Raw genomic sequence first — 27,391 nt, forward strand, 5'->3', positions numbered from 1 at the left:
TAACAATCTGGTAATTATTTTTTTATAGCTCAGTCATCTCCTGTTATTTTTCAGAGAGAAGTCAAGAGTTCCATAAAAATCTCAAAAATATCACTCTTAATATAAAAAAAATGTTATACAGGTACATACCACATCAATAAAAATAAAAAAAATAAATAAAACAAAACCACCTAAACCATGTCATTAAAAGTCAAGGTTATAAAAAAAAAGGATTTTAAATATGAGTAAAATAAAATTGGATTCCATACCTTTAAATAATATTTTTATGTCTTATATGTCTTGATACAAATAAAAGAGGCAAATCCCAAAGTATTTACATACAAAGCTTCTTGAAACATCAAATCAAGAAAAGAAGGAATATAAGGCCATTATGGTATGACGTGTTGTTAAAAAGATAAACAGAGAAAATTTAAACAAAAAATAGAATCGTCCTGTACTTCAAAAAATGATTCAAAAGTAGTCAACTGCAACGTTATGGTTGTACTTTTCTACCTCAGTTCTTTTCGTATTTTATCTACGTTGTGGTAAGGGGTGAAAAACAGAACTGAATAGAAGAGAAAGTCACAGACAAGTGATGGTACGACCGGCCAAATCACAACAAAGAATACCATTGACAGTAAGCCTTTACCGTAACTCTTAAGACTGGCTAAACAATTTCTGAAACAAAATCAAAAGTTAACGAATTATTTCATAAATTCCATCCATTAAAAATAGCTAAAATATGCATATACTGACAAGAGGAAATATATTTATTAATGCTTGTGCTTGTTTCAAAGTCCTGATATTTTGAAAATTTGAAAATATTCGGTTGTTATATAACATTGGCAATTTTGCAGAATATTGTTATCGTTAAACTCTGCCTGATAAATCACCAATAGTTGATGGATACATTTGGTTCGTCAACGTCTATTTTCTTCAACGTTCATATCGTTTCCTTAAGGAATTGCAAATATCAAAGGAGAATCATTTTAAGAACTTTTTTTACAAACAAAACTAAAAAAAAATTTCGATAAGGAAAATAAGATGACGGAAAAAACTTGAAGAAAAAATACACAATACAATTATAAAATAAAGTATACACTTACTGTTTTCGAATTGGGAATGACTTTTTGAAAGTTATAGCTTCAATAAAAGTTAAAGTAGCACAATTGAAGAACATTAGCATGGATATCCAGAAATGTACATCAAACCACGACCAACAAAATTTGGTAATAACCCAGTATGGAAGGACAGCAAACGTTGACCAAAACTCAATCTCTTGTCTACGACTTGGATCATCAAACTGAAAAAAAAAACCCAGAAGTCTCTGTCAAGACTGCATGTTCCTCTACTGGTTTGAACTTATAACAAAGGAAGAGAAAAGCAGCACTTGGACTTGAAACTTTGCAACAGCAATAAATAAATAATAATCCTTGTTTTACTCTCTTTTTGTTACAAGATGAATTGCAATCAGACTAAAACTGTAGAAGGAGTAGCCTTTTAAAAGAATTTCAGAGAAATTTTGATTTTAGTTACTATGGCAACATCATTCATCAAAATAAAAAAAAACAAAACAATAAAGACAATTTTGTATCTCAGTGTAGTCTACTTGCATGCCACTTTATATTAAAATCAGACCAAACTGTAGGCGAAGTAATGTTTTGTTTGTTTGTTTGTTGTTTAACGTCCCTTAAGTTTTTCACTCATATGGAGACGCCACTACTTGCCGGTGGAGAGCTGCAAATTTTGACCTTTGCTCGGCACTCAGGGCCATTGAGCAGTGAGGGATCTTTTTCATGCCAGCACCTACTGTGACATGGAACCTCAGTTTATACAATCTCATCCAAAGGACCGGTCTCCACGTCCAACAGTGGGATTCGAGCCTGCGGAATAAGGAATTGATCCTAATGACTCTATAACAGACGCTCTACCACTGCACCATGCAGGCAACAAGTATTGTTTAGAAAGTATATCAAAGAAATTTCAATTTTTTTGTAATCATGGCAACACTTCACCAAAAATAATAAAAATGGATACACAGAATTATGTATCTCAGTGTAATCTCCTTGTGTGCCAAGTTATATTGAAATCAGACTAAAACTGTAGGAGGAGTAGCGTTTTTAAAGTATTTCAGACAAATTTCTATTTTTAGTAACCATGGCAACACCGTTCTCCGAAATCAAAAACTGATTGAGAGAATTACGTATCTTATTGTATTCTACATGTGTGCCAAGTTATACTGAAATCAGACCAAAACTGTAGGAGGAGTGGCAATTTGAAAGTATTTCACAGAAATTTCTATTTTTAGTAACCATGGCAACACTGTTCATTGAAATCAAAAACCGATATAAAGAATTATGTATCTTAGTGTAGTCTATTTGTGTACCAAGTTATATTAAAATCAGACAAAAACTGTAGGAGGAGTAGCATTTTGAAAAATTGTTTACAGACAGACAGACGGACGGACGGACGACAGACACCTTACTTTCGCATCAACTCTTCTGGTCTTTCACCATTAGAGCTAAAAACAGCCATTGACAAACATGGAAGCTTTTATAAACCCTTATGAAATTTCGTGCTTAATACATGTATATCTCAAAGGTTATATTAAGTCAAACTTTACACATCTGATGAATGTTTCAATTAATTGCAGAAAATGTATTTCATTACTGAGAAGTGCTGCAGATAAAAAAAACTACAGCACATCAATTTTTATTAACATTCCAGGCTTAGAAATGAAATGGAATTCTATGAAAATACTTGAATACCTAGTGGTAAACAAATAATACTCATCCTTGACCACAATGCAATTTGACAAGAGGTACAAGGGCCTTAATGGTCACCTGACTTTAAATATAACACTGTAAAGGATCCATAAAAGCATAAAATAAAACAAAGTAAAAGATGAACTATGTTGCCCAAAAGCAAGAGAAATAATTAGTCTAGTACTCCTTCATAAATCTTAAACTAGATCTATTTAATTGCCTGTTTCTGCCCACATTTGTAACTATTATCTTGTAAACTAAACAAACCAATAATTCTTGAGCACTTTTGGTAAACCCGTCTCATTCCATCTCACATTGGCCTCTTTTGGTCTATGAAGACCATTTACTGTACAAAGGTATTTTTGTTTCATTTCTATCTAACTATAATTAACAAGTCTGCCTAACCATCTAAAAATTGTTAAAGTTATGTTTGTAATTTACATTATAACAAGAGGTCCAGGGGCCACAACCTTTACCTGAGTATCTATGGCCCTTCTGTTCTTCATCAGCGGATTCTTTTTCCTACATACATGTACATGTATTACATGCATATTATTATGTAAAACTTTGATCACTTTTCATGGCTCCACTCTACCTGTAGAAGTCATGATTTGAACAAACTTGAATCTACATTACCTGAGGATGCTTCCATATAAATATGACTAATTATGGTTTTGCTGTTCCTGGGGAAAAGAGTTTTAAAGACTTTTCCTATATATTCCTATGTTAAACTTTGATCCCCCATTTCTGCCCCTACACCAATGGGTCTTGATTTAAAGAAACTTCAATCTACACTACCTGAGGATGATTCCATATAAATATGACTGATCAGGGCTTCTGTTCTTAAAAAGAATATTTTAAAAGATATTTCCTATATATTCTTATGTAAAACTTTGATCAGTTTTTTTTGGCTCCACCCTACACTAAAAGGTCATGGTTTGAACAATCTTCAATCTACACTGAGGATGCTTTCATATAAATTTGACTAAACATGGCTTTGCTGTTCTTGAGAAGAAGATTTTTAAAGCTCTTTCCTATTTATTCTTATGTACTACTTTGATCACTGTTGTTGCCCCATCCTAATCCCAGGGGTCATGATTTGAACAAACTTCAATCTACACTACCTAAGGATGCTTCAGTATTAATATGGCTAACAATGGTTTTGATGTTCTTGAGAAGAATATTTTTAAAGATATTTCCTATATATTCTTATGTAAAACTTTGATCCCCTGTTATGGCCCAGTCCTTCCCCTGGGGGTCATGACTTGAACAAATTTGAATCCACAGTGTGTAATGAAGCACAAATTTCATCTTTTCTGGCCCAGTATTTCCTGAGAAGATTTTTCAAAGATGCCATCAAATTTTCACAAATTCTTAATTATCCCCTTGAAAGAGGGCATGGCACTTCCTGTGTACAGACTTAAATCCCCATCACTGAAAGATGTTTTGTGGCAGGTTGTTGTCCAATGGATATTGAGAAGAAGTCGAAAATTTGAAAAGTGTACATATGAAAGACGACACACGACAGATGGAAACTGGACACTCTTCAATCAGAAAATCTCACTTGAGCCTTTGGCTCAGGTCAGCTAATAAAAATGTATACTTTTTTGCAAGATGCATATTATTGCTTTAGTGTTCTTAGCTTTAAGATACCATTAATAGTTCAAAGTGGGATTCATAACTGAAGCATTCATCAATGCTTTTTAAACTAAAACTAAACAACTTTCAATAATTTTATTCAGACATCAATCCTTTTATAGCAATAAAACAGGTATTTAATCTCCATATCTTAAGATGAAGAAATTCATACACCAACCCAATGCAATAAAAACACCAAGAAAGCCCAAAAATATTTAAAGTGATGCAATGTAATATCATTAGATAATGTAAAGAATTTAATAATGTGCAATAAGAATTACCAGCCTACATTGTTAGACCACTCATTTACACAGCAAAAGACATGAATATTAGAATGCAACAAATTCCTAAACTAACTCTGAAATGGATTTGAATATCATTTTCATGTATACTTTTGCATAGAAATGTACTAGGCAAAAATCGCGATAAAGTAACACCACAGTGATGCGACAGAAACATTAATAAAGAACAATATGAATCAGCAAAAAATTCAAAAGTAATTCAGATGTATTTTTGTTGGTTTTAAATATGTAAATCTAAGGAATGTTTTTTCTCATTTTATTCTGATCTACACATCAATAACACTCAAAAAACTAAGTAAAAACAGTTTTTAACTGAAATCACACTTGGTTCAAAACCTATGCTTAGACTAACTTTATAAAAAAAAAGTTCTGAGTTTTTTCATCAAAGGGCTGCAACGTTTTTGATAATTAATAGCCTTAATCTACCTCAAAATTAAAAACAAGATGGAAAAATCTATAATTATATTCCATATGAGAGGAGTATGTTTAGACCTGAAATCATTAAACATTCCTGTCAGTGATGACATTATTGGTTAGTCTAGAAAATAATGTAAATTTCAATTTACAATTGATTCTGAGGGGAAAGTGACATATTTCTTCAATATTTTGGTTGGAGAATATCTAGACCAGATCTATCCTGACTCTTTTCATTTCCTCTAAACTGTATACTGGTATTTATCCACAATTTGAGAGTTTTCAAATTTGATTTTCATGGTTGAAGAATAAAAAAAATTACTGCAAAGAGTCCATTCAGACACTTGATGCTACAGATATAAAGAAAACTAGCTTGCTTTTTTCAGAATCAGGAACTAGTGCATGATATATGCTATTTTGGTGAATAGGCCAGCATGCATTTTGTTTTTTCTACATCAAACAACTGTTTCTTTTAAAATTGATTAATGAGAAAATATGGATATTCTGTGACTTTTGTTTGACAGTCACACACACACAAAAGAAAATGGACTATTTTTTCAGAACTAAAGGGTTACTTTCTTGTATCTATATGTGTGTACAAAAATTCTATTGCACATTCCAAAGAAAGAATTCATCACATATTTATTTACATTGAATTTATAATGTATGCACACTCCTGGGTTTAAAAAATGCAAGCTTCTTTGTTCTCATCTGCACTTCTTAAGAAAGCATCTACATAAAATATATATTAAAATAGGCTAAAATTAAAATCAAATAAAAAACAAACCTTGACCTACTTATTTCAACTGGATACAGAGATCTAGTTAGACCTGTCCTCATGCAGCAATTGTTAATTCAAGTTAATTAAAAGGACAATAAGAAATTGCAATTGTGGCTTATACTCCACAGAAAATATACTTTGTGAGAATAGATATGAGTTCTCTTCATTCTTCAATCAGAACTTTATTTGACTTTCAGGTATTAATTAAGACTCTTTAAACTGCAAGAATCAATGTTTGTCACAGATAAGGAATCCTCCATGTATTTTGCACATGCCACAGAGGCTTGAATCTGAGAATCATAATTTAGCTTACCATGTGAATGATGGGTATATCCGTATTCTCTGGGAATGTAGAATGAAGGAATGGCAAAAATATTTCATCGTATTCAAACAGATAGATGTAGAGCATTGTGGTCCTTGGAAAGTCTTTGATCCCATACACAAGGAAGAGAGAGCGACCAGGATTCAGAGCCTGTCAAAATTTACATGAAAATATTTACATTTGCTCTGTTTTCCTACTTAAAGCCAGAGATTTTAAGCACCTCCTTCAAAAATACCTGGTGTATGTACCCCTGTCAATCAAGTGCATTAAGGTACATCATTGGTTGCTAGAACTTGATTGACATTTACTTACTAGTCCCTGTGTATACCCTGTACACCTTCTTTGGCACTCAGGGTGACCTTCAAATTAACTTTTGATCCTTTGATATTTACACACATGGTATAACAACAGAGAAGCTGTATTACTATGGAATTTTTAGCTTGATAATAAACACATACCTTTAGTATTTGAAATAATTATGATATCCTTTATGGTAATATATATATCAAAGTTAGGTATAACTTTTTTTTCAAAGCTCAACAAATACTTAAAATAAAAATATTTTTAATGGGTGGAAGTGCTTTGACACAGATTCAATTACAAATTAATAAAAGTTATTGAGATTAAACTTTATTTACAACTTTTATTTCTAATTCAAAATTATCTCAAAATCCCAACACAGGTAAAGTTTGACTTCTTGTGTACTCTACTGTGTATAGGGAATGGGATACAAACGACCACAGGTAGACTGCTAGCCCTCAAGGCATTCACACCTGTACAAAATAAGCCCCTCCCTCACCTGGAATTTACCACCTGGAAAAAAATCTCTGCCTTTAACCAACCATGACATTGATTTGAATGCCATTTTCATGTATACTCATGCACAGAAATATACAAAGAAAAACTCGCACTAAACTGATGTCACAATGAGGCTACAGAGATGTTAATAAAAATATAAGGATATAGGGCAGTGAGAAATTTAAATGTTGAGTATATTTTTAGTGCTAATAAACAGGTAAAATGTAAACAAGAGGCCCAGGGGCCTTAATGGTCACCTGAGTATAATACAACAATTTAGAAGTTAAATACACTGATAGATGAAGCTTTGTTGCCTAAAGCAAGAGAAGTAGGAAGATCAGGATCAACAAAATAATTAGTCTAGTATTCAGTATCAACTCATAAATTAAGTTCTAATCTGTCCCCCACTTAACACTATCACCATGCAGACTATTAACAAACTATTAGTACTTCTGTAATATTTTTAAACCCATATTAAGACCCCTAGCATTGATCTATTATTTATCTATTACTTACAGGTCTACCTGATTATTAAAACTAAGAAAGTACTTTTTGAATTATACAATAAACATTCTTGCATAATTATCTTATTCTATTAACCTTTCAAATACATTATTTACAGTGATTAATTATCAAAGGTGAATGGAAGAGGGGAATAACTTCTCTCAGTAGAATACAAATTAATAGAGCCCTGCCCAGGACCAGAATGCTTAGTCAAATGGTCCAGATGTTCAAAAATCTGGTAGAAATACGCTTACTTATATCATTTAAACTTTTACTCAGTTTGCCCAGAAGCAGAGAAGAATTTCACAGGTACAATGCATTTTCACTACATATTCAACAAAGCCTTACCCTAACACCAGAACCCAAGAGCAAGGGTCAAGAAATTTACAAATTTGGAAGAGTTACCCTCAGCATCATAACTATGGACTTCAAAGAATTAACACTTTTCCACTATATTATTAAAAGCCCCCCCCCCCCTCGTTAAGCCAGAACCCCTGACCCTAGGACCATGATTTAAAAATTCTGTTCGAAGCTCCCATTTTCATCATAGCTAATCAATTTATTTATCAGCTCAACACTAAGGAGCAGATAGGATTAATAAATGATTAATTAATAGAATTAATGCTTTTTCACTATATAATCAATAGAGCCCCCCCCCCTCCTCAAGAACAACAAAAACTGAGGCCATATATTTGAAAATTTTGGAAGAGGCATCCTTGCCTATCATTATCATGCACTTAGTTTGTTTAAATAATACCCAGGAGCAGAGAAGAAGATTTTCAAAGAATCAATGCATTTTCACTATATAATCAATAGAGCCCCATCCTAACACCAGTACCCCTGACCCTGGGGCCATGAAATTCATAATTTTTGAAAAGACATCCTTATGCATCATAACCATGCACTTAGTTTGTTTAAATAATACCCAGTAGCAGAGAAGAAGATTTAAGAATCAATGCATTTTCACTATATAATCAATAGAGCCCTGCCCTAATACCAGAACCCCTGACCCTGGGGTAATGAAATTCACAATTTTTGAAAAGGCATCTTTATGCATCATAACCATGCACTTAGTTTGTTTAAATAATACCCAGGAGCAGAGGAGAAGATTTTCAAAGAATTAATGCATTTTCACTATATAATCAATAGAGCCCCGCCCTAACACCAGAACCCCTGACCCAGGGGTAATGAAATTCACAATTTTGGAAGAGGTACTCTTGCTCATCATAACTACGTACTTAGTTACTTTATTAAATATCAAGGAGGGGAGAAGATTTTCAAAGAATTAGTGCATTTTCACTATATAATCAATAGAGCCCCGCCCTAACACCAGAACCCCTGATCCTGGGGCCATGAAATTCACAATTTTTGAAAAGGTACTTTTGTTCATCATAACTACGTACTTAGTTACTTTATTTAATACCCAGGAGCAGAGAAGAAGATTTTCAAAGAATTAATGCATTTTCACTATATAATCAATAGAGCCCCGCCCTAACACCAGAACCCCTGACCCTGGGGCCATGAATTTCATAATTTTGGAAAAGGCACTCTTGCTCTTCATTACTATGTACTTAGTTACTTTATTTAATACCCAGGAGCAGAGAAGAAGATTTTCAAAGAATAAATGCATTTTCACTATATAATCAATAGAGCCCCACCCTAACACCAGAACCCCTGACCCTGGGGCTATGAATTTCACAATTTTGGAAGAGGCACTCTTGCTCTTCATAACTACGTACTTAGTTACTTTATTTAATACCCAGGAGCAGAGAAGAAGATTTTCAAAGAAATAATGCACTTTCACTATATGATCTATATAGCCCCACCCTGGGGCCAGAACCCCTGACCCTGGGGCCATGAATTTCACAATTTTGGTAGAGGGCTAAATGCTTATTACAATGATGCCAACAGTTTGACTGCTTGATGTCCAGGAGTAAAAAATAAGATTTTTAAAGATTGCATTATTTTTGGTGGTTTTAGCCCCACCCCTCAGGTCCCAGGGGGGCAGGGACCATGAAATTCACAACTTTTGTTCCCCTTCACCCATAGATGCTATATGCCAAATTTGGTTGAAATTGGTTTAGCGGTTTCAGAGAAGAAGTTAAAAATGTTCAAATGTTAACACACGACGCACGACGACGGACGAGAACGGATAGCAATAGGTCACCTGGGTGACTCAGGTGACCTAATAAAAGGGATTTTTTTTAAAGTTTAGTGTGATTAATTGGTGTGTAAATCACAAAGACCTGCATATAGGCTAGTGCTTCATGAAAAATATGCCTATGTGACAAGTCTGTGTGATTTACAACTAATGACTCACACAAAACTTAACCAGAAGTCTCTGATGAGACTGAAGCTCTACTGGTCTGTACGTATAACAAAGGAAAAGTAGCACTTCGATTTGAAACTTTGGAACCTGCAACAATAAATAGATTTATGTATCTTAATGTAGTCTACTTGTGTGCCAAGTTATATTGAAATCAAACAAAAACTGTAGGAGGAGTAGCATTTTGAAAGTATTTCACAGAAATTTCTATTTTAAGTAACCATGCCAACAACATTCACTGAAATCAAACACCAATAAACACTATTATGTAACATAGTGCAGTCTAATTGTGTGCCAAATTAGATTGAAATCAGACGAAAACTGTAGCAGGAGTAATGTTTTTAAGGAATTTTACAGAAATTTCTATTTTTAGTAACCATGGCTGAACCATTCTTCAAAATCAAAAACCAAATCATCAAATTATGTATCTTAGTGTAGTCTACCTGTGTGCCAAGTTATATTAAAATCAGACTAGAACTGAAGGAGGAATTGCGTTTTAAAGGAATTTCACAGATATTTCTATTTTTAGCAACAGTGGCAACACCATTCATCAAAATCAAAAACCGATGCACTTAATTATGTATCTTAGTGTAGTATTCTTCTGTGCCAAGTTATATTGAAATCAGACAAAAACTGTAGGAGGAGTAGTGTTTTGAAGGAATTTTATAGAAATTTCTATTTTCAGTAACCATGGCAACACTGTTCATCGAAATCATAAACCTATGCACTAAATTATGTATCTTAGTGTGTCTACTTATGTGCCAAGATATGTTGAAATCAGACCAAAACTGTAGGAGGAGTAGCGTTTTGAAAAATTGTTTACAGACAGACGGACGACGGATGACGGACACCTTACTATCGCATAAGCTCTTCTGGTCTCTGACCAGTAGAGCTAAAAACACTCCTTAATTAAACCAACAAAGGTAAAAAAAAAAAACTTTATGAAAAATATTTTTAATTATTTACAATTTACAAAAAAGCAACTTGATTGGTAACACCATAGACAGAAGACTTGTGCATTGAAAAAGATTAAAAACATCATAATTGATAAAGGATAAAAAATTATCAACTTTGATATGGTGATGTTGGTACACTTAAAAGTTAAGGGAAATGAAAGAGAGATACAAAAACTTGTTTTGGATTCAGCATTTGCTTAAATGGGTTGTTGATATTAGCTTCTGAAAAACATGCATTATAAGAGATTTACAATCTCTCTGAGAGCACCACCCATAGTGAAGCTGCAACTTTACAGCTCATGTGGTATCTAAATTTCCACATTACATAACAGAGAATAATCAACAAATCATATCATCAAAATGAAAACATAAAAAATGTACCATTCAGTCATTGAGGTCAATATTCTGGGTTGAACTATAATCTTAATTTGTTTTTTTAGCATCAGACAGGAAAAACTTATATCAAAACACTTTTTAGCTCACCTGAGCTGAAAGCTCAAGTGAGCTTTTCTGATCACATTTTGTCTGTTGTTGGTCTGTCTGTACATCTGTAAACTTTTCACATTTTCAACTTCTCAAGAACCACTGGATAAATTTCAATCAAACATGTCGCAAATCATCCTTGGGTGAAGGGGATTCCAGTTTGTTCAAATGAAGGGCCACATACTCTTTCAAGGGGAGATACATGTAAATAAGAATTAGTGAAAATTTGGTGGTATCTTAAAAATCTTCTTCTCAAGAACCATTGGGCAAAAAAAATTGAAACTTATGTGAAACCTTCTTTACATAGTATAGATTCAAATTTGATCAAATCATGACCCCTGGGGTAAGGTGTGGCCATAATGGCAGATAAAAGTCTTACACAGGAAAAATATAGGAAAAAATCTTCAAAAATCTTCTCAAGAACAGCAAAGATTAGTCATATTGATATGTAAGCTTCCTAAGATAGTGTAGATTCAAGCTTGTTCAAATCATGACCCCTGGGGTTGGGTGGAGCCCACAATGGGGGATCAAGTTTTACGTAAGAATATATAGGAACAAATCCTCAAAAATTTGCTTCTGAAGAACAGCAATGCCATGATTAGTCATATTGATGTGGAATCATCCTCAGGTAGTGCAGATTCAAGTTTGTTCAAATCATGACCCCGGGGTTGGGTGAGGCCACAATTGGGGAACAAAGTTTTACATAGGAATATATAGGAAAAAAATCTTCAAAAGTCTTCTTCTCAAAAGCAGCAAAGCCATGATTGGTCATTTTGATAAGGAAGCATCCTAAGTACTGTAGATTCATTTTTGTTCAGATCATGACCCCTGGGGTTGGGTGGGGCTACATTGGAAGATCAAACTTTTGCTTAGGAATATGTAGTTTTAAGATTTTTTCTCAAGAACAGCAAAAGCCATGATTAGTCTTACAGATATGGAAGCATCCTCAGGTATTGTAGACTCATTTTTTTCTCTAAATCATGACCCCCAGGGGTAGGGTGGGACCACAATGGGGGATCAAAGTTTTACATAGGAATATATATGAAAAAATCTTTAAAAATCTTCTTTTCAAGTACAGCAAAGCCATGATTAGTTATATTGATATGGAAGCATCCTTAGGTAGTGTAGATTCAAGTTTGTTCAAATCATGACCCCTGGGGCCATAAGGGGGATCAATGTTTTACACAGGAATATATAATAGAAAAAAATCTGCTATGAAGAACAGCAGGGACATATTGACTCAGGTGTCCGTGAGTGTTGTGGTCCATGGGCCTCTTGTTTTCCTGGTTTGATTCAATTATTTTATGAAAAAAGTGCTTGAAATTTCATTTTGATTAACAACCAGTGGTTGCTTTCTCAATGCAAAATGATTCAACTTGTACTTTATTTTCCTCTAATAATTGTAATTCAATACCACAGACACTTTCTCTGTCTTTAAATTAATAAATTCAGATTTCGATTTTTGTCATTATTTCAAAAAAATTATCTATCCTTTAGTCATGAAAATTATAGCTTTTATAACATAGAAATTTGTTTGAAAACATTGAAATTATTATAATCGAGTTTTTTTTTTCTATGACTGACAATAATTTAAAGTTTCCAACAATAGTGCCAAAATAGAATGTATCTTCTACATGTGTTTACAATATTTATTTTCTACTTTCTGTCAAGTATTTTGCATGCACATTTATCCAAGATTTCCTACTGAAATCATTGACTCAATTTCTTATTTATCTACAAACAGTATATTAGAAAACTGTATACATGTACAGAATATATGCAAATTGCATCTGCCAGTTATTTTAAAACATTTTGAGATGTCATTGACTACCTTTGCTTATGTTGTACAATAAAATTATTAAAGGAAATTGGAAGGACACCTAATATAACAGATAAGTATTACATTTTACACCATGAATCAGATTTATTTATTTTCTTGAAAGATTGCTTTTTTAATCATACTTTATAAGTAAAGACTTGTATCCATGATATCAGCTAGAACTTCTGATTAAAAAATATCAATTAATTTGCAATGGATGACACTTTTAAACTATAAATACTATCTAATTTGAAAATCTTTAAAAGAATAAATTCCACCTTGTACTCCCAAAGAGAAGCAGGCAGCTTCATATTAAAATCCTTCAACTGCTGAATTGCAGTGGAAATGGCTTTAATATGTAGATCATTGGTTACATTCAAACTTGACTGCAGGCTTGCATGGTCTACAGCTAGCAGAAGTCTTCCATCTAAAAAAGGAAAAGTTTCATAATATTAATCAATTTAACAAGATTCATTTACCTGTAGCAATCAAACATTGTTTGTTTTTGGTCCTCCATATGTATGCTCTTTGCCCTATGAAAAAATAATTAAGTGTATGATACTTGCTGGCAGGCCATTTAGAAGAGATGAAATATTAAACAGGTATAAACATTGCAGCATTTGATATACTTAACCAAGTGTTTATCAACAGGAAATACATGTATTACTTAGTACACATCCAACCACTTTGGATTGATGGTTATCATTATTAGATAAACATAAGCAATATTGATATAATTTTGGCAGCCTTTAACTAAACTCTGGATCTTAAAACTAATTTGAGAAACTTTAATAAAACAACAGTATCACTAAAGCATCTATTTGAGAGGACCCCATGTTGTGTAGATAAGACTCCAAGTGATTGCAATCATCTACTATGGTTTATGGGGAAAGGTCAAATGTACTATATGAGTGAGTACACTTCTTAAGCAATTATTGTAACATTATAGTATACATATCTTAAGCAGCAACCCAATCCATCTTAACACCAATAAAGAGATTGACAAGGTCTAAGGATTTATTCACCTGTCTGCTGATAGTGAAAGAAATAGTTCCATGAAAGATTGAAGCTGCTTTATGTCTTTCTTCATTTAGTAAGAAAACAACTTAAGCCACTTTAAGAGATGAGGGATATGAAAGAGGCTCAGAATTCAATTATTGTTCAGTAATGAAATTAATTTCTGACAGAATGTCACAATGCTGCCTGTGTCTCCAGGAAATGTCTACCCATGAAATTATCTTTTCAATGCCGACTTTAAAGAAGAATAAGCTAATATCTTGATGACAAATTAATTAATTTGTCAATAAAGCTTGATTATTTTCTGATTATATATACACAAATTAATTAATTTGTCAATAAAGCTTGATTATTTTCTGATTATATATACAGCTTCATTAAGAGGTCAAGAATAGCAAATATGATATATCAAACATAGGTAATCAGAGATTACAGAGCTCACCTCGACGAATGTTGTCTTTATGTAAGGCAAAGTCCCACACTAAGCTAATAATCTAGTAGTGTGCATCCCTAGATGCAACATTTAAGTAATTTTGGTCTGGTAGGGATTGCAGTTACTTGGGAATGAACTTATCAAAAAACTTTAAACTGGTCACTCATCCCGAAAATGTAGGTCAGATCCAGCATCCGAAGCAAGTCCAGTAGTGTGCATCCTAAGATATATAATCCTTGCAAGTTTGATCAACATAGGACTTACATTTACTTAGAAATGAGATCTGCTCCAAAAACTTTCACCTGGTCACTCATCCAGAAAATGTAGATCAGATCCAGCATCCGAAGCAAGTCCAGTAGTGTGCATCCTTAGATGTATCATCCATGCAAGTTTGGTCAATAAAGGGCTTATAGTTACTCCGAAATGAGACATGCTCCAAAAACGTTCACCTGGTCGCTAATCTGGAAAATGTAGGTCAGATCCATCATCTGAAGCAAGTCTAGTAGTGTGCATCCTTAGATGTATAATTCATGCAAATTTGGTCAACATAGGACTTACAGTTACTTGGAAATGAGATCTGCTCCAGAAACTTTAACTTGGTCACTCATCCGAAAAATGTAGGTCAGATCCAGCATCCGAAGCAAGTTCAGTAGTGTGCATCCTTAGATGTATCATCCATGCAAGTTTGGACAACATAGGACTTATTGTTACTTGGAAATGAGATCTGCTCCAAAAACTTTCACCTGGTCACTCATCCAGAAAATGTAGGTCAGATCCAGCATCTGAAGCAAGTCCAGTAGTGTGCATCCTTAGATGTATCATCCATGCAAGTTTGGTCAATAAAGGGCTTATAGTTACTCCGAAATGAGACCTGCTCCAAAATCGTTCACCTGGTCACTCATCTGGAAAATGTAGGTCAGATCCAGCATCTGAAGCAAGTCCAGTAGTGTGCATCCTTAGATGTACATGTACATGTATCATCCATGCAAGTTTGGTCAACATAGGACTTACAGTTACTTGGAAATGAGAACTGCTCCAAAAACTTTAACTTGGTCACTCATCCGGAAAATGTAGGTCAGATCCAGCATCCAAAGCAAGTTCAGTAGTGTGCATCCTTAGACATATCATCCATGCAAGTTTGGTCAACATAGGACTTATAGTTACTTGGAAATGAGATCAGCTCCAAAAACTTTCACCTGCTCCAAAAACTCTAACCTGCTCCAAAAACATTAACCTGGTCATTCTTTAGCTGAAATTGCAGCATCTTAAACCTTGACTGGTACAATGAAACACACTAGAGGCATCCTCCATGCACCTCTGATTGATATAGGACATAGAGGTACTTGAAAAGAAATCTGCTCCAAATACTTTAACCTGACATGCCCACACCAACGCAGAGGGTATTACATAAGCTCCCCCAACTTCGTTGAGGTGAGCTAAAAATTACAAACATATTAATACATGTAATGTGAAATCTCATTGAAGTTATTTTTGTTTACTCATTATTCTGTAACTCATTGACCCCCGCCAATTCCATTGACTATGCTTAAAGGTCTCAAATAATCTATAAACAATACAACTCTGTGAAGAGGACATACATGTAAAACATGGACCCCTGGAAATTCCAGAGGTAGGATCAGGTGCCTAGGAGGACTAAGCATCCACTGTTGACCAGTCACACCGCTGTGAGCCCTATGTCTTGATCAGGTATATGGAACATTCTGTAGTCAAAATCAGTATGAAAACAAAGGCCTAACAATTGGTATGAAACAAGTCAGCCAAAATACTACCCTATGATAAGTTATTTTTGCTAACAAGGTCAATATATTGCTGACTTTAAATGCAGTTGTTGAAATTCCTGTAACATCAACTTATCTGTCAGTAGCCTGCCTTGGTTTAAAAATGACTCAGAGCATGCTATTGAGTATTGAATAAGTTGGAAGATGTAAACACCATAGGTGATAGCAGGATATTACTACATAAATAAGGAAAGTTGACAAAGGAAAAGTTGTAGTCATCTCGTTTGTCACACGAAATAGTTGTTAGTTGGCCCTTATCGTCTATAGTCAGTAAAACATCCAAATATGAAACAGATGTGGCAGACTCTGTGGTGTCTTTTATTTAAAGTTCACTGGGATATATCAAATTGACACATGAATGAAAGTAACTATTGCTAATTGATAATACATCATCAATGTATCTAAATGTCTAGTTGAAGGCTACAGCAAGTATTTTCTTCTTCTCTGAAGTTTTTGAATAAATTCTGCTTCATAGAAATTTAATCAAAGTACTCAGGAGTACAGAGAGCCGGGCTTATTTATAGAGCAGTACCATTTTAGATGAAGCATACATGAAATAACTGCTACATAAGTTCAGAAATATTATTTTGCAATAAATAACTAAATGCTTTAAAGAGTTTTTTTTTAAACACAGGAAAAGCATTTTCTAAAATCATCATCATCTCTGTATAACAATGTATAACCTCAGTGTCAGGATATCGCATTACATTACCCACATCTGATTTAACTGGAACAACATTCTCCAGATTATTTTGTTTGATATTTTTTATTTGCAGTTCGCAATACTATTGTCATCTGTGGTTATTTTTCCTTTTATTCTTGTTTTAGCTTTAATTTAATAAGGTAAATATCGCCACATCCACCTAGTTACAAGGTCAGATGCAAGTGCGCATATACTATGCACGCATGGCAAGGCTGTGAAGTTTTCCATCATTCTATAAATACAGGTTGTCTTATCAGGCTAAAAATATTTTGATTGTGTGTCGCACGTGGCCTGTGTGTACATATGGCAGCAGAGGTTACGTTCACTCTCACACAGGTATTAACTTTCTTTAAAAGCTTGTCTAATGTGAGAAAATGTTTCTGATATTTGAAAATTTGAAAAGTTTAACCAAGCGTCATCATCAGGAGTTAATGGGAACTGATCTAATTTGAAAAGCGTAATGGTAGAGACAGGTAATGTTTATGTTGGCGGTTGTTGGGTTACCATCCGGTGTATTTCTCCATGCAGATCGGCGATCCCGAAAGCTGGGCCATAGCTTACGCTATGGAGCCCGGCTAAAAACAGGTTGGCTTATAAAGGAGCACAATTAGTGCCCACTAGTATTCCAACAGTTAGTTGGAAGACCAGGGACCCGTTTTACAAATGAACTTACGACTAAGACCAAAAAATTAAATTGATATTAAAATTCTTCAAAAATAATGATTCTTTTTAAAATTGCTAGCATAAAAATATTTTACTGATTTTTTTTTTAAATATATAACGTAAATTAAAATGTTACAAGCAGAATTAAATGTTGGTCGTAGTCGTAAGTTCTTTTGTAAAACGGGCGCCTGGTCTACGAAGACTACATAAATGTTGTCAATGAGGAACTCCAGCATCCTTTTAATATCAACTTCAGTGTACTTGTGTGCAGAATCAGGCAAGTTTTTTACAAAGTAATTTTGTTGATGACCGATCATAAGATAGGAAAATTTCCGACATTTTTATTGAAGAAGCAGTTATCTATGATATCAAAAAGTCTAGTTTTTAATTTATTGTAAGTAATGGTTGTATAAAGTGTTGAAAAGTCATACATTTTGATGTTAATGACTTTTGAAAAATTTGGCGACTTCAAATTTTCTAAAAGTTCTTTGGAGTTTTTGAGAATCCACCAAAGATTTACACCACTTCTAGAATATTCTGTAGAATAGTATGTCTAAATTAAGTTTCTCCTTAAGGAGGTTGGATCCTGCCATCAAAAGTAATGAGAATTTTTTATCAAGTATATTTTTAGAATTTATACACATAGCTTTATTAAAAATCAAAACAAAAAATGGGGGTCAATGCGCTTCTTTTGGCGCTACAGAGCATTTAGTTTGACCTTTTTGCACTGTAAATATGTCTTACACATAAATCAATTTTTAAAGTTTTTCCTTCAATATTTTTTGTTCAAATAAATTATGGTGAACAAACACAGTCTTATTTCATCTTAAATAGACACATTAAAATTTGTAACAACGAAGAAATTTTTGAATTACTCCGCATGTTCAATTATTTGACCTTTTTGCACTCAAACATTTTCATTTTTCTGGTATTAAAATTTAACAAGCAAAAAAAATCATTTGAAAGTAATGACAATTTACTGAATTTAAGAAGAATGATTAAAAGTATCGTATATATTCAGAAAAGAAAATTAAAAGTGGGGGTCTGTGATGTTAATTTTTAGATATTACTAAAATAGTGCTAATTTTAAGCTTAAATTAGGGCTATTTTTTTCTTCATTTCCACAATATATTTGCTATATTTATCAAATATGATGATAGAATTCATGACAGTTTTTTTAATAGATAATTTAGGACCAGTATAAAACAGTCCACTGCACAAAAGAACTATGTGTGCAGACTACATGTAAAAATAGGAATCCAAACTTAACATACTTTTAATTCTTCGAAAGAGAAAAAATGATCATTTTCTTCTAAAAAACCTTCCGCCACAAAATATAGTTCCTCACTTAATGCTTTTAGTATGGAATTTAATCATGGAGTTTTAACTGAATATAGTTAAATTGGCATTGTAGAATCCAAATTTATTGTAAGAATTAAAACATTATGCAGAATTTTTTAAATATAGGTTAAGATAAGAATCTGCTCAAAAGCTCAGGAGCGAACCTCGTTAACAGCAGTTGATATTTTTGTAAGGAGTATAGCTTGATTCTGCAATGTATCTCTGTTTGTAAGGATTTTTATGAAGTTTAGGAATCCAATATAGGTTAAGGGTAGATCAAACTCATCTTGGTTGTCTGGAATGTTAAAAGTTTTACATGCAAATACTGAAATGTGATTTTGAAGAATTTTATCTTTAGATAGTGAACTGCAAGTAAAAGTTGGATTTCCACAAGTAGAATTAAAACCAAGATCTTCTAAGATACAGTTATAATAATGAGCCTTGCAAAAATAAAGACTATGTCTGAAGCTTTCCTAAGATTAAGACAATATGTACTTGGGACCTTTGTAAATTTGAATATTTTGGAAAAACTCTTTAGACCTAAGAGGTGTCTGAAGTTTCTCCCTTAAAACATTTCTCAGTTATATACATGCATGCCTGCTAGACTTTAATTTGATAACGTGAAGGTCACAGCACAGCCTTCAGTGATGTATAATAAGACTTAGCAAAAAGAGATATTTTTTTCCATAAGAAAAGTTATATTGGTTAAAACCACCAGCTTACCACTTAAAAAAAACATAATTGAAAATAACTCTAAAAGGGCAAACACAATAGCAAATATCCACCAAGACCAATCAATACCCACAAAAGCATACATATTTAAAAAATGGCGTATAAAACACAAAAAAGTGATAATGAACTACTTCATTGTAAAATAATATCCAGCAAGCAAAGTTCAATTTTTCATGTACATTTTTCAATACTATGTTCTCTTCTGTTCTTTGGAAGACAATAAAGTGACCTGCCATATTTGTCGGGTGGGTCTGGATTCAATCATTGACAAAATACAGCAGAATGAGAGCAATGATTATTTAAAACAAAATCTCCCGCATTGTGATAGCTTGCCAGCAGCCCATTTAAAAGGGGACAATATTCTTAAAATATCTCCACAGAAATATATTTTTATGTTCCCTGATAGAAGTTATCAATTAAAATATGATATATTCATATCGAAAAAAAAGTATAAATCAAGATGGCATTTATATTTCAAGTTTGACATTCATCATAAATATCTACCTATTCCATTAAGTCTAGCTGTTTCCCGATAACCTTCTGTCCATGACCCAAGGTCAGATAACCATTGCACAACATCCTCTGTACCCCATCGAGCTGGGGGTTTGTGAATGAGCAGGTCAGAGCCTACACTTTTCCAGTACATCACGAGGTAGACAAGCTGTAAAGGTTAATGTATTTATAGAAATGTGAATCTTATAAACTGTGGTAATGTTAGAATTAATAGAAAAATTATATAGATTATAGAAAGAATTAATGTATAAAATTTCTCTCTCAGTATGACCTTTATCAATGCTGAATACTTTATATTAAACAAAATATTATGTTTATTATAATGATTGTAAATATTTTGTATCTTTAAAAATCTAGAACATTTTGATTTAATTTATTTCTAATCTAATAATTACGAATCTAATAATTACGATGGCCTATAAGTGCCATTTCAATTTTGCAGAAAAAATAAATTAAATCCTTTGCAAGATTTAGAAAATCATTTGAATGATTTACAATTTAGTTTGTATGAATTTTTAAATTATTTTAATGATTTATAAAGACGTTTGGACCATTTTTTAAAAATTATTTGTTTATCAACATGATTAACTAGAACTGTCCTAAAGGGACAAATACCCCCCGCAGGGCTTTCAGAGAAGGTGCCAAGTCACTAATACTAGTATTTGATGGATCTAAGATGTGTTCACAATTTGTTTAAACATTTAGAGTGAAAATTTACTGGTTATTGCTCCTTAATTTTTTTTTAATGAATGAAACTAAGGCGCAGCCAAATAAAACATCAAATACATGTAATACTTATAATAACATTTTTTATTACATTTAGTGATGGGAATCGGTAAGAATTTTATAATCGATGATCGGACTACTGTAACTAACTAATTATCAATTAAAATCGGACATTTACAAAGTCTGTCAATTTAGTTTATGAAATGGTAAGAATGGGTTAATAACTACTTTCTGTGGTGGTCCAGCTGTAGTTAGAATAATCTAACTGTGTCTCGGGACAAACCCTAGTCTTTTAGACAATATCATTTTAGCGATAGAACGTTCTATCTAGTCCAGCTGGTTCTTCGTTCATTTTGTAGAATCCAAAGTATTTCCATACCTGGAAATGAGCATTGTTAACTGGGTATGAATACAATGTCGTTCATCTGCGCCATTAGGATACACAAATAAGTTAATAGACAAGTCGCAGCTGGAATTTGGAATATTCGGCTTAAAAACTATTATGCTTTTTAAATAAAATAAAAAACCCGATTACTTGGAATAAAAATTTTGTAATCGAGCGCTTAGATAATGCCAGCAATCGACTGATTTTCGATTTTATCGATGATTGGAACACCACTAATTACATTGAAAAAATAAACATGATAAATAACAATTTTTCAAGTATTTCTCTGTTAGAAAGTATGGATGCATTATTTATCCATTTTTTCTACAGTGACTATAGGTCAAGATCATGACACCCTGAGATCATAAGCAATCTTTGTGTAAAGTGGAAACTCATCAAGTTTATCCATAAGAAAGATATGGACTCAACACAAATTATGAACTTTTTCTTTCAGTGACCTTGAACTTGCCCAAATGACCTTGGTTCAAGGTCATGACACACCCTAAGGTCATAAGCAATCTTTGTTTAAAATGGGAACTCACTAAGTTTATCCATAAGAAAGATATGGACTGGACACGAATTATGAACTTTTTCTTTCAGTGACCTTGTTCTTGCCCAAATGACCCTGGGTCAAAGTCAAGACACATCCTCAGGTCATGAACAATCTTTGTGTAAAATGGGAACTCATCAAGTTTATCCATAAGAAGATAAGGACCAGACACGAATTATAAACTTTTTCTTTCAGTGACCTTGAACTGCCCATATGACCTTGGGTCAAGGTCATGACACACCCTCAGGTCATAAGCAATCTTTGTGTAAAATGGGAACTCACCAAGTTTATCCATAAGAAAGATATGGACCGGACACGAATTATGAACTTTTTCTTTCAGTGACCTTGAACTTGCCCAAATGACCTTGGGTCAAGGTCATGACACACCTTCAGGTCATGAACATTCTTTGTGTGAAGTAGGAGATTCCTCCGTAAGAAAGATATGGACCGGACACATTTGCACAGACAGACAGACAGACGGACGGACGGACAAGGTGATTCCTATATACCCCCCTAACTTCATTTATGGGGGGTATAATAATCAATCCTTTAAAACAATATTTTATTCAGATTTATCTAAAATGTCATTATCATTGAATAAAGGTCCTCACTATTTCTTAGTATATTCTTTTTCTCTTGATTTAGTGTGGAAATTTCATTGAAAGACCGTTTGCCCCCTCCCCCGACTCTTTACTACAGTACAGTTAAACTGTCACACAATAATGTATCAAAATCATTTTTTTTTGTAAAAAGGAGAGTTGTTTCCTACAAACAATTTTCTAAATCATACAAACGATATTCTAAATCGTACAAATGAATTTCTATATCATTCAAAGGATTTAAAAAGCATTCAAACAATTTAAAAAATCCTTCAAACAATTTAAAAAATCATTCAAACAATTTTAAAAATCATTCAAACGAATTTCTAAATGGTATTAACGAATTTCTAAATGATACATACAAATTTCTAAATCATTTGAACAATTTAAAAAATCGTACCAATCAATTTTCTTAATCGTAAAGCTACAAAATTGAAATGGCACTTGTACGCTGTCATAAATAATCGAGTTAACATACTGTGTTATAGTTTTTTTCCATGGGGTCATATTACCATGAAACCACAATTTCATTTCAATCCGCATGTAGAAAATTATGCAAATTTCTTAATAACTGGAATGCCTTCATATCTCTTAAATGCACTTTAAGTACACTGTAACAAATTTCTGCAGAAAATTTTTTACCAAGTAAATAGCGTAAATAAATTCCACGTAGGAAAAATGTACATACAGTACATAGTACATATTCTTTTAGAAACATATATATGGAGCAGTACTCACCAATATCACTCCACCCATAACCAATATTCCTGAGCAAAAATCTCGAATTTGCACATTATTATTCCCTTGAACAATGCGTCGAGGTGCTGCTTGTCTGTTCTCTTCGAAAGACTTTATCAAATTTTCATTGTCTAGAGTGTACACCTCAACTTCCCTCTCTCTTAATTTGTGTGAATAGGACTTTTCAATAAGATTTCTACAACAAATAAAAAAGTATACAACAGAAAGAAAAGATTTGGTGAATAAATAAAAGAAAGATCTTAACTGTGACAATTAAATTCCAGTTCCAACACATGTCCAAATGGATACTGTCTTTTAAACTTTGCAAAAGTACATGTACATTTTCCTTTTTTTTTGTATCCTATTCAAGTTGAGACAAATCTATGTTTTAAATTTTAAGTGGTTCACATTTAGTTTTCTCACAACAATTTTAACTAAATTGCACAAAGTAAATTTGGGACTTAAATTAATGAAGCACGTTAATAACAACTTTTTTTGACAGATAGAGTATTGTGTTCTTTCCTTCTCAAGTAAATATGCTTTCAGGATATATTTAATATGATTTGGAAATATACATAATTTAACTTAAGTTTCTTGTTTATATATATGTTAATGGTAATCGATTAACTGGTTACTCCTTGACTCTAGTCAGACCGATTTCATAAAAAAAAAAATGTGGATATCAGATCACAGATTTACTTCAGATTCAATTAAAGAAAGAAAAACTACCATATACTGAGATTGTTTGGATAAATTGAAGTGTAAGTTACTCATCATGACATTGTCTGGCTTATCTAGCATTTCTTAAATTACATGAATGGTTTTCAAAATTAAAGCAATATACTGAGTACTGTACATCTTTGTAACTGCTTTCAATGTGTGTTGTACCCTTTCTATCCTCTGCAATATTTAAAGATAAAATTGTACATGAATTGATAGTTTTGATGATGGTGACAACACAGAATGAACTCGTAACAAAATTATTTATGTCTCTGATAACACAGGCTTGTTTCATGGCTTAATTGCTTTGGGTTTTTTTTTCTTGCTTACTGAAACTGAAACAAAATTCATTTAGGTTCTGATTAAACATGAACAGAATATCACAATTGTCTTTTCTAGGTTTTTTTATTATTATTATTAGTTTATATATATATATGAATGACTTCTAGGGATGACTTAAAGAAGTAAGAAGTTATATCAATATGTCAAAAAATGTGTAATTTGATAATATTAACTGGTATAAACAGTGATAAATGGGTCGAAATATGCTAAGGTTAACCAGTTGGCAATTCTGTATTCCACTGCCATTCCTAGTGCATATAAAAGGCATTGTTAAATGTGAAAGGGTGAAAATAATACAGGCCGAATATATATAACCCTGTATACAATAGAATGGGGTGTTACCTGAAATCGTACATTCTTAAAGTATCATTTATAAGGGTATCCCAGACCTGTAACTGCATATTAGGTTTTTAAAGAGAAACAAAGAAAGACAACTTATAATTTTTGTTCCAAAACATCATAATTTATACAGAACCAGAAGTCTCTGATGAGACTGTATCTCTACTGGTTTGAACTTATAACAAAAGAAAAGTTGCACTTGAACTTGAAACTTTGCAACAGCAATAAATAGAATACTGATCCTTGGTTAAGTCTCTTTTTGTGGCAAGATTTATTGCAATCAGAATAAAACTGTAGGAGGAGTAGCCTTTTAAAAGAATTTACAGAAATTTCAATTTTATTAACCATGGCAACATCATTCATTAAAATACAAAAAATAAAAAAAAACAATAAAGACAATTATGTACATCTCAGTGTAGTCTACTTGCAAGCCAAGTTATATTAAAATCAGACCAAACTGTAGGAAGAGAAGTGTTTTGAAAGTATATTTCACAGAAATTTGTTTTTTTAATAACCATGGCAACAGCAATCATTGAAATCAAACAACGATATACAGAATTATGTATCAGAATTATGTATCTCAGAGTACGTAGTCTACTTCTGTGCCAAGTTATATTGATATCAGACCAAATCTGTAGGAGGAGTAGCATTTGAAAGTATTTCATAGAAATTTCTATTTTTTAGTAACCATGGCAACACTGTTCATTGAAATCAAAAACTGATACACAAATTTATATACCTTAGTGTAGTCTACTTGTGTGCCTAGTTTAATTGAAATCAGACTAAAACTGTAGGAGGATCGAGTAACGTTTTGAAAGTATTTCATAGAAATTTCTATTTTTAGTAACCATCAGGGGTGTGCAATTAAAAAGATTAAGCACTAGCCCACAGGCTAGTGGCAGCAATAAAGTTACTAGCCCCAAGTAAAAGTTACTAGCCCAAATGTAAGGGGGGGGGGGGGGGGAGCGTAACAACTAATATTAAAGGAAAATAGTTTATTGTTGAAAAAGTCAGGGTTTTAATGTCATTCTTTTTAAAATCAAAGTTTAATTCCCACTAGTAAAATTAAATCATGTATAAATCAATAATTATTATAGTAAATAAAAATGAATTCAAATAAAGTATCTTATCTAAAATGAAATGAAAATCATTTTTTCATCTTAAATCATTAAATACGCTGGAAATATATTTTATGTAAACCACATAACACTTATCTTTCGGTTGATTGAGTGATCGTAAATAATTTAATGAGATATCTGCATGTGTATATACCATAAACAGAGGAATAGAGGAAATTCGGATTAGATAAAAACGAACGTTTTTTGAAGTAAATATGTCAGATAGTACTGCAAAATGGATATGATTATGGAGATTTACGAGCAATAGGAGGATGCTGCCGAAAAGTTTTCATTGCTTGAGAATTAATTAGCAAAAAATGAGTGAAAATACCAATAGTGATTTTCATGTATTACCAGGGACCTTGGATATACTAATATATAGGTCCCTGGTATTACATTGGTAGCTTTAATTTTTACTAGCCCAAGGGGCTACCTCTGTGCAGAAAACTACTAGCCCGACCCCAAAAAATGGTAGCCCCGGGCGTCGGGCGATGCTAATTGCACACCCCTGAACCATGACAGTGAAATTAATTATTCGATTTATCTGTATGATATGAATGATATTCATCAGAATCGTCATCTGCCATGATATTTCTATACATAAAAGAAATTATATTTAGATATATTTAAAATATATACATGTGTAAATGAGAAAAAAATCCCTTGTCATGCACAAGTATATGTGCAGTGCAGTGGTAATTACTTGATTGTGATGTTAACACTGGGACTTCCTACATATGGCTGCTGACATAGGGGACATGTTCTCTTTCTGGACTGAGTGAACCACTGTGCTAGGCAGAGTCGACAGAAGCTGTGACCACAGGTCAATGTAGTTGGCTGGACAAGGAGGTCCGAACAGCAACCACAGATAAACTCAGATTCCAAGGACCCCTGACGGTGAAAGTAATTATTTGATCTATCTGCATCATCTGAATGATATTCATCAGAATCATCATCAGCCATGATATTTCTGGATTAAAAAAAACAAAAAGATTATTATAAGATATATTAAAAAACACAGTATGACACTCAAAAATCGCTAAGTTTGCATCATCATGTGTTTGTTGTAGATCGTAATTTCTCACATGCATCACTTCAAATGAGAGAATTCTTGTACTAAAAAGAAGGGGAGAAATCATCTGAACTTCCAAATTTTTTTAGTGGGGCACTAACTTTGGATTATTTTAGTGATTTGTTAGTATTCCACTAAAAATTAAACTGCTAAATTTCCACCATTGTGTATAAGTACTAAACACATGAAATAACTTTGATCAGTCAGTTGTTAAACATTAAGGATATATTTCTCAACTGTTGTCTTACTCACACTCTTGCGTAAATCGTATTGAACCATATTGGAAACTTATCTAAAAGATGAACATCATTTTTTTTTTTTTGGGGGGGGGGCAACGTCGTCTTTTTTACACCCGCTAAAGAAACCCACAATACTGCATTTCAGTAGCACGATTACTAAGGCGGATAGAGACGTCTTATCCTTTTTAATCATAAGCCTATTTATCAGTTTATGCAAATTTAACTTAAAAAATTAAAGTTTTCAAAATGTAAAATGTTGTAAAACATACTTACCA

At 32.9% G+C, this 27,391-nt stretch overlaps 1 protein-coding gene across 1 annotated transcript; it reads right to left on the reverse strand.

Annotated features, from left to right (window-relative positions):
- Window positions 1-238: 238 nt before the first annotated feature.
- Window positions 239-26,770, reverse strand: LOC133184305 (bifunctional apoptosis regulator-like). The gene is made up of 7 exons (XM_061319320.1): window positions 26,509-26,770; window positions 23,287-23,482; window positions 20,280-20,436; window positions 13,366-13,514; window positions 6,193-6,351; window positions 1,086-1,282; window positions 239-657 (listed from the first exon to the last, which is right to left on the reverse strand). Exons 1-7 carry the CDS (start codon window positions 26,766-26,768, stop codon window positions 489-491), a joined length of 1,287 nt encoding a protein of 428 aa, XP_061175304.1. The 5' UTR covers window positions 26,769-26,770; the 3' UTR covers window positions 239-488.
- Window positions 26,771-27,391: the final 621 nt, after the last annotated feature.

Source organism: Saccostrea echinata, unplaced genomic scaffold (genome assembly GCF_033153115.1).
Source record: "Saccostrea echinata isolate AGI-Se365-2 ecotype Australia unplaced genomic scaffold, CSIRO_AGI_Sech_v1 ptg000010l, whole genome shotgun sequence".
NCBI classification, from domain to species: domain Eukaryota; kingdom Metazoa; phylum Mollusca; class Bivalvia; order Ostreida; family Ostreidae; genus Saccostrea; species Saccostrea echinata.